This window comes from Mastomys coucha, unplaced genomic scaffold (genome assembly GCF_008632895.1).
Source record: "Mastomys coucha isolate ucsf_1 unplaced genomic scaffold, UCSF_Mcou_1 pScaffold18, whole genome shotgun sequence".
NCBI lineage: Eukaryota > Metazoa > Chordata > Mammalia > Rodentia > Muridae > Mastomys > Mastomys coucha.
Genome location: NW_022196900.1, coordinates 81,093,864 through 81,105,848, shown reverse-complemented (window position 1 = coordinate 81,105,848; position 11,985 = coordinate 81,093,864). Strand labels below are relative to the sequence as shown.

General features: G+C 46.3%; 1 protein-coding gene across 1 annotated transcript in view; it reads right to left on the bottom strand.

Moving 5' to 3' along the window:
* Window positions 1-11,985, bottom strand: part of Inpp5b (inositol polyphosphate-5-phosphatase B) — a 66,917-nt gene that overhangs the window by 15,139 nt on the left and 39,793 nt on the right. The window contains 9 exon segments of the mRNA XM_031378598.1: window positions 691-826; window positions 2,096-2,205; window positions 3,055-3,166; window positions 4,319-4,506; window positions 5,039-5,155; window positions 5,545-5,659; window positions 6,995-7,096; window positions 8,419-8,577; window positions 11,414-11,516. Coding sequence (XP_031234458.1) covers window positions 691-826; window positions 2,096-2,205; window positions 3,055-3,166; window positions 4,319-4,506; window positions 5,039-5,155; window positions 5,545-5,659; window positions 6,995-7,096; window positions 8,419-8,577; window positions 11,414-11,516 — 1,142 coding nt within the window.

Sequence of the window (11,985 nt, the reverse complement as noted above, 5' to 3'; positions counted from 1 at the left end):
AGAGGGAAGGGAGGGAAGGAGGGAGGGGAAGGAAGAGGGAGGGAAGAAGGTAGGAAGGTAGGAAGGAAGAAAGGAAGGGAGGGAAGAAGGAAATGCCTAATGGAGTTGTAGACAAGCCTGTAGGACATTTTCTTAATTAGTGATTGATGGGGAAGGTTATGGCCCACAGGAGGTGGGGACACACCCCTGGGCTGGTGGTTCTAGTTGTATAAAAAAGAAAGCAGGCTGAGCAAGTCCTGAGATGCTTCTCCATGGTCTTTGTATCAGCTCCTGCCTCCAGATTTCTACCCTGTTTGAGTTCTTGTCCTAACTTCCTTTTCTGATAAACTGTGATGTAAGTTGAAAACCTTTTCCTCCCCAAATTGCTTTGTAACGTTTTACCACAGTAATAGTGACCCTGACTAAGAGGTTGTTTTGCCTCCGTGTACGTCTGTATACCACATGCATGCAGTTGCTGCAGAGATCACTTGGATTCCCCTGGACCTGGAGTTACAGACGGTTCTGAGCAGGCCAATATGCTAGGAACCAAACTTAAGAGCCTCTGGAAGAGCAGCAAGGGCTTTTAATATCTGAGCCAGCCCTCCAGGACCTTAAACGATTCTAAAACGAGCTTCCTCATATTCGAGGCTAAGAGGGTCAGATCAGAAAGACAAAAGGCAGCCCTGGTATAAAAACCAGGTGCCCACCTACCCCAATGTTGAACTCTGAGCTGACAGGCTTGTGGTCACTGGTCTTCAAGGCCATGTGGCTCTGGTAACTCAGCTGGGTGATGTTCTTTCCTTTCCATAGGACTCGGTCACACCAGGCAGGTGCACGACACTTCTCACTGAAATACAAAGTGCACACGGGTATGCTCACAGCAACATCACAGCCCACTGCTCAGTGATTGCCAAGGCTCAGGCAGGGAGCAAAGAGGCAGAGCCTTCACGTCCACACAGTCAAAGGATCTACGATAACAAATGATTAGGCCTATAAAGGAACAAAGTGCATCACTGGGTAGCATCCACAGCAACTATGAAAGCTCCAACAGAACACAGGTCAGCTGACTCCCTGCCCTGTCCTGTCCTGTCGAGGGCGGAGGTGGAGAGAAAGTGAGAAAGCAGCAGGAGAATAAGCACTTTATAATCCTTAACAGAAAGTGGTTAAGGGAACAGGCTGTGAATTTCTGCTGGCTGGGTTCAATTCTGTTTGGGAGATTCTTGGACTTTTATTCCTCCGTCCAGTCTCATAATAAACCATATAACATACCTCAATGAGCTCTTAACAGGTTAAAATGAGATATACAAATCAACTATATCCAGCAGCATGTCACATACTGTAAGCACTATTAAAGAAATATTAACTATGGGGCTGAAGAGTTGGCTTAGAGGTTAAGAGCACTAGCTGCTCTTCCAAAGGTCCTGAGTTCAAGTCCCTGTAGCCACATGGCAGCTCACAACCATCTACAATGAGATCTGATGCCATCTTCTAGCATACAGGCATGCATGCATGCAGACAGAACACTGTATACATAATAAATAAATCTAAGAAGAAAGAAAGGAGGGAAGAAAGGAAGGAAGGGGGAGGGAGGAAAGGAGAAAGGAAGGAAGAAAGGAAGGAAGGAAGGAAGGAAGGAAGGAAGGAAGGAAGGAAGGAAGGAAGGGAATATTAACTAATATGTCAAGACCAAGTACAAGCTTAGCTGGAATCATCACATTACCTTAAACACAGCTCAAAGTCAGTTGGTGAACTAGAGAGGCTGCTCAGAAGTTAAGAGCACTTGCTACTCTTACAGAGGACCTGGGTTCAGTTCCCAGCACCCACATGATGGCTTACAACCAACCAATTGGAGTTATAAGTCCAGTTCCAGGGCGTCTGGCACCCTCTTCTAGCTTCTGCAGACACCAGGCCTGCATGCAGCATGCATACACACATGCAGACAAAGACACACCACATATATATAATAAAAGCAAATATATCTTTTAAAAAGGAAAAGAAAAGTCAGTCTATAATGGAACAGCACCTAAGACAGTCAGAAAGAAATAATGTGGAAATGTAGCTTAGAGAGTTCGTGAGTTTCCATTTCCTTAGCTCCCTGATGTGACCTCAGACCCACCTGGTATCCCAGTCGTCAGAGCCAGTATCGTACTTGTAAGTAGGCTGGAATGTAATCTCACCCTCTGTGAAGTCTTCAAAGATGGTCTTGGCAGCCACCTGGATTTTCAGCTGTACAAAAGAAGAAGAGGAAAAAGCCTTCAGGAGCAAGGGTCAAACCTGGGATTTGAGGCCACAACACCAATCTATATCCCAAGCCCTACCTGAAAGAGAAAGGACCCATGAGAAAACTACTCCTACTCCATGAATCAATACAGAAATAATTTCATAAAGATGGACAGAAAGTTAAGATTATTCTCCTTCAGTTGTTCTGTGCTGGGAAAGAGATGGAGAATCGAAGGCTTTAGACCTGATGCTGCCAAGGTTGTCAAGAGCAGGAGAAGAGCTCAGGCAGAAAAGAAAGCAAGTGTCAGCGCCCTGGACACTTCTGAGCACTCAAGAAGTCTCAAGTCTACTGAGGAAAGCCAAGAAAAGTCAAACACAGGCTTCTCTCAGCCTGTGAAGTGGCCGGTGCTCTCAGAAAGACATGCTACATCAAATGATGGTAGGGAACAGCAGGCTGCAGAACTGACTCATCAGAGTGAAGAGAGGAGCTGAGAGAGCTTACTCATACTGGAGAAAACTGGTGAGGAGGAAGAGGCAGGAGCAGAGGACTCATCCTAAAGAGAATCATTAAACCACCTAGAATACACCAAGTAGTTTTTTTACTGAAGAAAAAAGAACTGATAACGTAAAGTCCCTGTGCCCCCAGCTCCTGATCTCCTGCGTGAATGAGAAAGAAAATGTGTTCTTACTCCAAGGGACACAAGGTGCTCCAGGACAGAGCCAACAGAGAGAAGTGCAGACAGAATGCAGCCACACGTGGACAGCATCAGGTCCTGGGGGAATTCTCCCAAGATGGTGGAGGAGAAATCAGGCTCTGTGCCCTCGCAGTGGAGGAGACATGGTAGCCATCTGTACCTGATCGTGCGCATACAGGGTTTGGAAGGCCTTCTCTTCCACCAGCTTTTTCACCTTGCCCACATCCAGCTCTTCTATTCTGTAGTTGAGGTCCCCCAGCCACAAGATCACACTGTGAGGGCAGAGCACAGAGGGGACAGGGTTTAGGAGGGACTTTCACCCTCCCTATCCGGGACACACTGAACAGAAGCCTCAAGGTGGGACAGTGACTTAGCTGTTGTGGAATTTTCCTTCCCACCCACTTACTAACACATCTACTTCACTGTCATAAAGGGCCAGTCACCCAGCGACCCTGTGCTACATTCCAGATCACAAACACACTCTTAGCCTGTGTCTAGATGGAATTTTCTGAAGCAAAGCTCGACTTTCACAGTAGAGCTTGGATTTAGCTACACATCATGGCTGGCTTACTCTGAACTCCTGGGAAGAGCTGTGTCACATGGTCCATTTCACCTGTTGCTGCTTCCTGATGACATCAGGCACACCCATGAACTCTACTGCTCTACCTGAAGCCAACAACCATGTCACTAAGTAATCTGTCTAGCAGTGCACACTCCCTCCAACAAGTACATCCTCAGCCTAAAACTAGACAGAGGGCCCTGCCAGCCACAGGCGTAGTGGAGAAGACAAGCTCCCTATGAGGGACCTGGAGAAGAACAGCCATCCAGTCAGCTTCCAAAATACCAACAGGCCAGAAACACCACTATTGCTTTTGACAGGACCCAGGGGCTTCCTCTTTATAAAAGCAGTTCCAAAAACTTTAACTGTGATCATAAAGTCTGAAATTCCAAGGCTATGAAATCTGACAAATAACAAGCTTTGGTGATAAATGAAATAAAAAAGAACAAGCAAAACTAGTGTGATCTGCTCTGTGAGGTTGCAACTATGGTTTTGACATTGGAATCAAGGAGAAATGAGCAAGGGCAAGCATGAAGCACCAGGCCCCACTCTCAAGTGTGCATATTCTGGAAGGACAGATGTGGAAACCTAGAACAGTGCTCCAAACTGGGCTCAGATGAAAGCTCTTAGGCGGCTTTGCCCCTGGTGCTTGATCAAGACAGATTTCTAGGCAAATAAATCCTTTGTTCTCCAGGGACAAGGGGTGCTTGGTAATGGCTCTTAAGGTCTCCCAGATGATAATTTAGGAAGCCAAGAATTTCCAAGAAACAAATAAGAGCTGTCAGACATCCGGCCTCCAGCATTCAAGTCGTGGGCACGATGAGAGCCCAGACTGGCAGTCCCAGGCAGGTCTGAGGAGACTCACTCGTGCTTGTTAATGGTGAGAGGGGGTTGGCTCGGGTCCACCTGAGAGAACTGCATTCGAGAACAGATGTCTCTGTAGTCTTGGTTCCTCCTCTCGTACTCCTCTGTGTGGGCTGCCAGGTGGGAATTGACGACACAGATGCTGGTGTTGTGCAGCTGGAACCTGACGGCCACTCCTCCTTTGTTACCCTAGTGAAAGGATCCCCCCTCAGTCACTCAAGCCTTCAGACTTTCAGAATAGTTTGTCTTTGTTTTCAGAATGGTTATTATCCATATCTTAGAGATAAGAATACAAATCTCCAAGCAAAATGACTAGCCACAGCATGCCTCTCTCAACCTTCTGCTCTTTTGCCTGTATCCCTGGCGAGCCAGCTCTTCCTGCTCAGCTCTTGCAGGAGGATCTGAGGCAGGACTCCAGAAGCCTCAAGAAGAGGAGGAAACTGCAAACCTATGGGGTTCAGTTTTCCTTGGTGGCCAAAACAGTGTCTGAAGCATACTGCATAGTATAGTATACTCAGACCAACCAGAGGCTCTGGCACTGACTAACTACCAAGATGAAGAAATGCGCTGGCTGACTTTTTAAGCTGTGTTTGTGGGCACAGCTTGTCCTGCAACAGCAGCATCCTAGGTGGGCTTGTATGGCTCCTGCATTACAAGAAGCTGAGTCAACATGAGGGGGTCAGAGTCCTCAATGTGCTGTAGGATATGACCAAAGACTCACCATCCTCCCCATGATTCCTGTCCCCACAGTCTCAGCTTCCACTTCTGAGATATAGGCTGCGTGTTCCTGTTTGACGTACAGCAGCAACATAATCCCAACCAGCCGGACAAGCTTCACCTGCAACACAGAGCCCCATTCTCAAGTGATGGCTGCCACAGACACAAGCTGAAAACCAGAGTTCCCCCAGGGAAGTGTGGTGGGAGAGCTGGCTGGCTGAGCTACTAACACAACTCCTCCAGGCCAGGGCACAAGGTAGTCTGTCCCACTCACTGAGCATGCTACATGATAGCCTGACCCACCTAGGAGTGTCAAGACCCAACATCTTTTTATTCAGACAGACCCCTCTGGAAGACTGCAGGCTTGAACAGAAATAAGGGTCTCTCTCTCTCTCTCTCTCTCTCTCTCTCTCTCTCTCTCTCTCTCTCACACACACACACACACACACACACACACACACACACACGTTCACTAAACATTTATCTTAGACTTGCAGGCCCCTCACTCACCTTTGCATACTTGGCATCTGGGTGAAGGCTTTCTGACACAGCCTTAAACCACTCCTCCTCCTTTGGGGTATCGTGAAAGAAGAAGGCTTCCTTACTCAGATCGAGCTCCTGGAACCTATCGGAGAGGCAACCAATGAACCAGAGAAAGGCAACATGCAGGTAACGCCTCCCAAATCTACTCAGGTGCTCAGGTCCCAGCTTTCATGCTGAACAGCAGGACCCTCAGGGAGATAAAAACAAACAGAACCAGAGAACTGAAAGTTGTGGGACTTACTAGGTGCTTCTCTAAACATGAGCTCGTTTCCTGTCCAGGACCTAGCCACTGGACTAGTCAGAAGCATTCCTCCATCCCCATTTTATACACATAATCGTTAGGTCAACAAAGACTACGTGGTAAACTGGAGTTGGAATCTAGGTCCATGGTTTGTTTTGTTCGGTCTGGTCTATAGAATCCCCACAGTCTAGCTCTTTCCCCTACATCATTCAGGCTCCTACCCCAGCTCCCATCAGCTGGACCCAGGACTGTCACGCAAGGACAGCGTGGAGAGATCAATGCCTGTGCTGAGTGTGGGCTTCTGCACTTGCCTCTCACATTTTAGTGCCCTCTGTTTAATCCACAGCATTGCAAAAACAAACAAAGAAATAAAAACCAAGCCAGGGACGATGGTGCACACCTATAATGCCAGCACTTACATGCAGAGGCAGGAGCGCCAGCCTGGTTCACATAGCAAGTTCTAAACCAACCACTACTACATAGTGAAACCTTTTCTCAAAACTATAAAACAAGGGGCCGAGAAGATGACCCAGTCAGCAAAGTGTTTGCCTTACAAACACAAGGGCCTGAGTTTGATCCCCAGAATCCACGTAAAAACAAACAAACAAACAAACACAGGGCCAGGCATAGTAGCTCATACCACTAATACCAATGCGCAAAGGCAGAGGTATGCAGATCTCTGTGAATTCAAGGCAACCTGGTCAACATAACCTCCAGGCCAAATCTGAGGCTAGAGAGACCGACCGTCTCTATTTGTCTGTCTCTCTTATTCCTGGGGAATAACAGACTGGCCACTGGCTTCCATATTCATTCATGTGCATACATACATATGCACAGACATATAACTGACTCATAAGACTTTGGTGACCCTTCCTTTCCTGGCAAAAATATTCTTTGCTTTGTAAGGAAAATTGTGTTGAATGTCAAGTAATGACACACCAACTTCTAACAGAAGGTTATACTAAATTTGCATCAACGTTTTAAATACCAAGCACAGGACGTGGCCAGACCTCTGTGTATCAGGAATAACATTGAACAGAGACACAGCTGTCTCTGCGCCGAGCTCATGTTTCAATCCCTTCACCTGCCACAAAGACTCAGCTCGACTCAAGTCCCTGTTCCTTCAGCATGGCTCTCTGTTCTTAAGAATTGGAAGAATGGAAGAGAAGCACTCACCCTACACAGTACACATCTGGGGCCTGGGTGCTGTGGCTCAGCCAGGGTCGGAGGCATTCTTTGGGGGACTGTCCATTCACATTGTATGTTCCCACAAAAAACCTGTCACCAAAGAGGTTCAATCAGTGATTTGAAAACAAAGTCAGGGCTCAGTCTCTGTGGAATGACATTTTGAGACATAAGAAATGTCCTATTTAACCTTGACCAATGACTTTGGTACCAAGGGGTGATCAACAGTCTACCTTTGTGATAGCTGCAAATGAAATAGGTCTTCTCTGACCCAGCTGTAGTGGCATGTGCTTATAGTCCCAGCACTTGAGACAGTGAGGCAGGAGGACTGCTGTGAGTTCAAGACCAGCTTGGGCTGCATACTGAACTTACAGCAACCATGGCTTCCTGGTGAGCGTCGCAAATAGATAGCTAAATAACTGGATCGGTAGGTAAGTAGGTAGGTGGATGGATAGATGGATGAATGGATAGATGGGTGGATAGGTAGGTAGGTAGGTAGGTAGGTAGGTAGGTAGGTAAAGCAAGCAAGCCAGTCTGCTCTGAACATTCCCCCTCCCTTAAATAGCCATTGTGGAGACATAAGCCACCAAATGTTTGCCCTGTGGGTGCTCTTGAAAGGAAAACTATGCAAAGTGGTACCAGTGGTCAGGTCAGAGGTCTCTAGGCACTTGCCTAGAAACAATGGTAGTTTACCTTATAGCCCCAGCACAATGGTTTTTAAAGCTCCAGAACTCTGAAAGCTTTATTCATTTAGCGTTCAGTGAGCCCAGCTAACAGGATTACTGAACGTCAATGTTTCTCTTCAAGGCCTGGAACAGGCAAGGGTATAGAACCCCAGGCAGGTACTCAAGGCTCAGGCACTGCCCTATGCTCTGTCCTCCCTGGCCCTGTGAACAGGGCTGCAGCCATGTGCGAGCCATGCTACTCACTGCAGCCCATCAGCCACACAGCCTGCATGAGGACACAGGATGTCAGGCACCTGGCAAGGAAGAATAAACGGAAGTGGGGCACACTAGCATGTATCTGTAATTGGCATTTGTATAGCTGCGACAGCAAGATAACTTGATCCTTTACATTCTAGACCAAGCTGGGATATCTGATGCCCTATCCCACACACCCTCTAAGACGTGAACACAATGATACTCTTTGAAAACAAAAAACATCTAAGAGAATAGTTTGCTTCCAAATCCAAGGTATGTGAGGCAGATGCTGAAGTTCCAGAGAGCAGAATGGTCACTCTGCCTTGAAAAGCCATCGATGTACACCTTAAATCCTAGCACTCTATAGCTGAGGCAGGCAGATCTCTATGAGTTCAAGGCCAGCCTGGTCTACAGAATGAGTTCTAGGCCAGCCAGGACTACACAAAGACACCCTGTCTCAAAGGAAATAAAGCTGTGGAGAACCTCGTTAGCTACCTGAAGTTCTGGATGTAGGTATAATTCTCTTCCTTCTGTAGGAGGTGTGATCTCACGATTGTGTCTCGAAGCCCAAACTTCTCCACGGATAAAATGTCTGATACCGTCATTGTGGAGGAGCGAACCATGTCAGTAATTTCAGACTTAGATTTATTCTGTCTGGAAAAATAAAAGCATTTTAATCATATTTTGAGTATGGTATGGAAAAGAAATATAAAATTTAGGTGTTCCCACACATTAGCACCTGTATCACAGAATAAAGGAGGCCCAAGTTAAACTTATTTGCTAATAACAAATGGGAGATTAAGTAAGTTGATATGTCAATTAAAAGGTATAACTGGTCTAGAGATTTTTCTACGTTCATAGAATCTTAGGTCACAAAGGGACCTTAAGAGAAAAAAAGGGAGGGACATAGCTCAGTAGGCAGAGCACTTGAGTGTATGCACAAGGTCCTGGGTTCAACCCCCAGTACAAATTCTCACGTCCTGCTGGAGGTAGTGAGTGGCTGAAACTCAGATGTGAGTGCTCTTCCTGCACCTCAGTGCCTCACAGAACAAGACTGCAAGGTCCTCTGTATCCAAGGAAGTAAGTAAAAATAAAAGGTGATGCATTGTTATATAGTATTTGTAGTCAGGATAAAAATTATTCAAGACCTAGTGTAAGAAAAATATGACATATTCACCTACATTACAACCTAAGGAACTTGTTGGAGGTGGCTTAGTGGACTAAACTATAGAAGACTCTTAAAACCATTCCCAGCACTGATTAAATGGCACTTGTGGTGGTTTGAATAGTGGCCCCATAAGCTCCTATTTTTTGAATGCATAGTTCCCAAGGAATGACCCTATGCAAAAGTTTTAGAAGGATTAGAAGGTGTGGCCTTATTGGAGGTGGCTTTGACATTTCAAAAGTCCATGCTAAGCCCTGGCTCTCGTCCTGTGGCCTATGGATCAGGATGTAGCTCTCAAGCACTGCCTCAGCATCTGCCTGCATGCCATCATGCTGTCTACGATAATGGCAGTGGACCAAATCTCTGAAACTGTGAGTAACCCCCACTTAAATGCACTCTTCTATAAGAGTTGCTGTGATCGCAGTGTCTCTCTACAGCAGCAGAACTAAGAAACCACCTTTGCACCACTATTATTTGCATGTCAAGTAAGGTTATGTAAGATTATGTAACATGGTGACTCTCTTCGTTAGGATTTTATTGCTGTGAAGAGACACTATGAACCATGGCAGCTCTTATAAAGAAAAGCATTTCACTGGGGCTGGCTTACAGTTCAGAGGGTTAGTCCAACTTCACTGTGGCAGGCAGAATGGCCGTATGCAGGCAGACACTGTGCTGGAGAAGTAGCCTCAAGCTCTACATCCAGATCTGGAAGCAGCAGAAAGAGACAGTGACACACTGCCCAGGCTTAAACATCTGAGACCTTAAAGCCCATCTCTAGTGACACACTTTTTCTAACACCACCACACCTACTCCAACAGGGCCATACCTCCTAGTAGTACCACTCCCTATGTGCCTATAGGGGCCATTTTTATTTGAACTGCCACCGTGGCACATGTTAATCTCAGTACTAGGGAGGCAGAGGCAGGGCTATCCTCATCTATGCATCAAACTCTAGGCTAGCCAGAGCTATATAGTGAGGCCCAGTCTCAATAAGGAGGGGGAAGGGTGCCTGGAGAGATGGTTCAGCGGTTAAGAGCACTTGTTGCTCTTGTGAAGAAATCAGGTTAAGTTCCCAGCACCCACATGGTGGCTCACAGCCATCTGTAACTCTAGTGCCAGGGCATTTGGCATCCTCTTCCAACCTCTGAGGACATTAGACACATAAGAATCACTAAATATAATTATGGATGGAGCAGAAGGAGTGAGAAAAATAAGCTTTCTAAGGCAAAAGGTATGAAAAGAACATGGGAGTAAAATCAAGCATGTTCAGTCTCCTGCAGTATTGTTTGTTTTAAATAGGGTTTTGCTGGGTAGACGAATGGCCTGGAGCTCAGTGTGCAGACCTAGCTGTCCTTGAATTCACAAAGATCTGCCTGTCTCTGTGCTAGGTTTAACATTTTAAAAATAATCTCTCTATCCAATGCACCCCCCACATCTCCCCTGACCCCCCCCCCATGTGTGTGTATGTGGTATAGCTTTCTCCCTGAGCCTGAGCTTCTTCCTGTTTGTGAGCTAAGGTAGAAGCCAGCAAGTCCCAGTGATCCTCCTGTCCTCATACCTCAGTACCTCATCCCCAGTCCTAGGACATGGGTTACAAACATGTTCACTGAACAGCTCATTTGTTCCTCCGGTGTTGGGATGTAGATCTGGTTCCCACAATTGCACATCTAATGCTCTAAGCTGCCAAAGTATCTCTTCAGATCACTTCCTAAATCTCTACCTGAGAGTTAGAGTGCTTGCAAGTTCAAGTTCTAGGGGGATTCCTGGCTATTGCAGGGCATTGGATGCCCTATGTTTAAAAAAAAAAATCAACAGTGGCTCTTGGAAGTTGTGAGGCGGTGCTTTATCTATTGAGCCATTTTCTCTAGCCAGCCTGTGTAGTACCGTTTAAGACTGATTTTATTGTTTTTAAGTATGTGTGTTTCTCCATAAGGTTACGTACACATGAGTACAATGCCCAGACGAGAGCATTAGATCCCCAGGAGCCACACAGTTACTGGGAAGTAACTGTGGGCCCCCTGTAAAGGCAGCCAGTGCTCTTAACTGCTGAGCCAGACATCTCCACCCCTTACATAATTCCTTGTCACCTGGGTCTCCTTAGCTATAAAACAACGAAGTATGAAACTCTGATGTAGACCGCAGTCCTGTGAGAGCACACAGCTTGGCAAACACAGTAAGTCTGCTGTGTCCATACATTAGAATAGTTCTTAGGTTTCAGCTCCTTGAAACAACTTATGTTATCCGTGGTGGGGCTGATTCATTAGTCTTCTCTAATGAAGACTGTCTCACTAGGAAGAGATACAAACAGAGGGAGGGTTGCATTACCTTGTGAGAGAGTTTTCTGGTTTATCGGGATACCTGGCCCCGGAGCTTTGGTCCATAGGCAGGCCTCTCCCATTTGGGCTTGAGCTGTTGATGTTAGAACCGCCTAAAGAGAAGGAATTAAAGAATGGTAATGTGTTTGAGTACAGAGACCACAGCTTCTCAGACAATAGCTGAGAAATCCCTGGCAGTCTGCAAAGGCCCACACTGTTGTGCAGGTGCAGCCTCACAGGCCATGGACAGAGGCTGAAAACAAAGCCATTTTAGCTACTCCATCCCCTTGTAGGAACACAAATTACGGACATCAATTGCAGAAGACACTTAACACTCGACTGTCCTCCACATTCACCTGGATCTGCATATACACATCAAGGCCAACCTAAGCTACATGATAAGACCCAATCTTGAAAATCCAAGGGCAACTTACATGCCTTTAATCTCAGCACTTGAAAGACAGACAGGCGGATCTCTGTGAGTTCTAAACTAGCCTGGTCTACTTAGTGAGTTCCAGACCAGCCTGAGCTACTAGTGGGACTCAGATTCAAAAAACAAAGTAAACAAAAAAAAACAAAAAA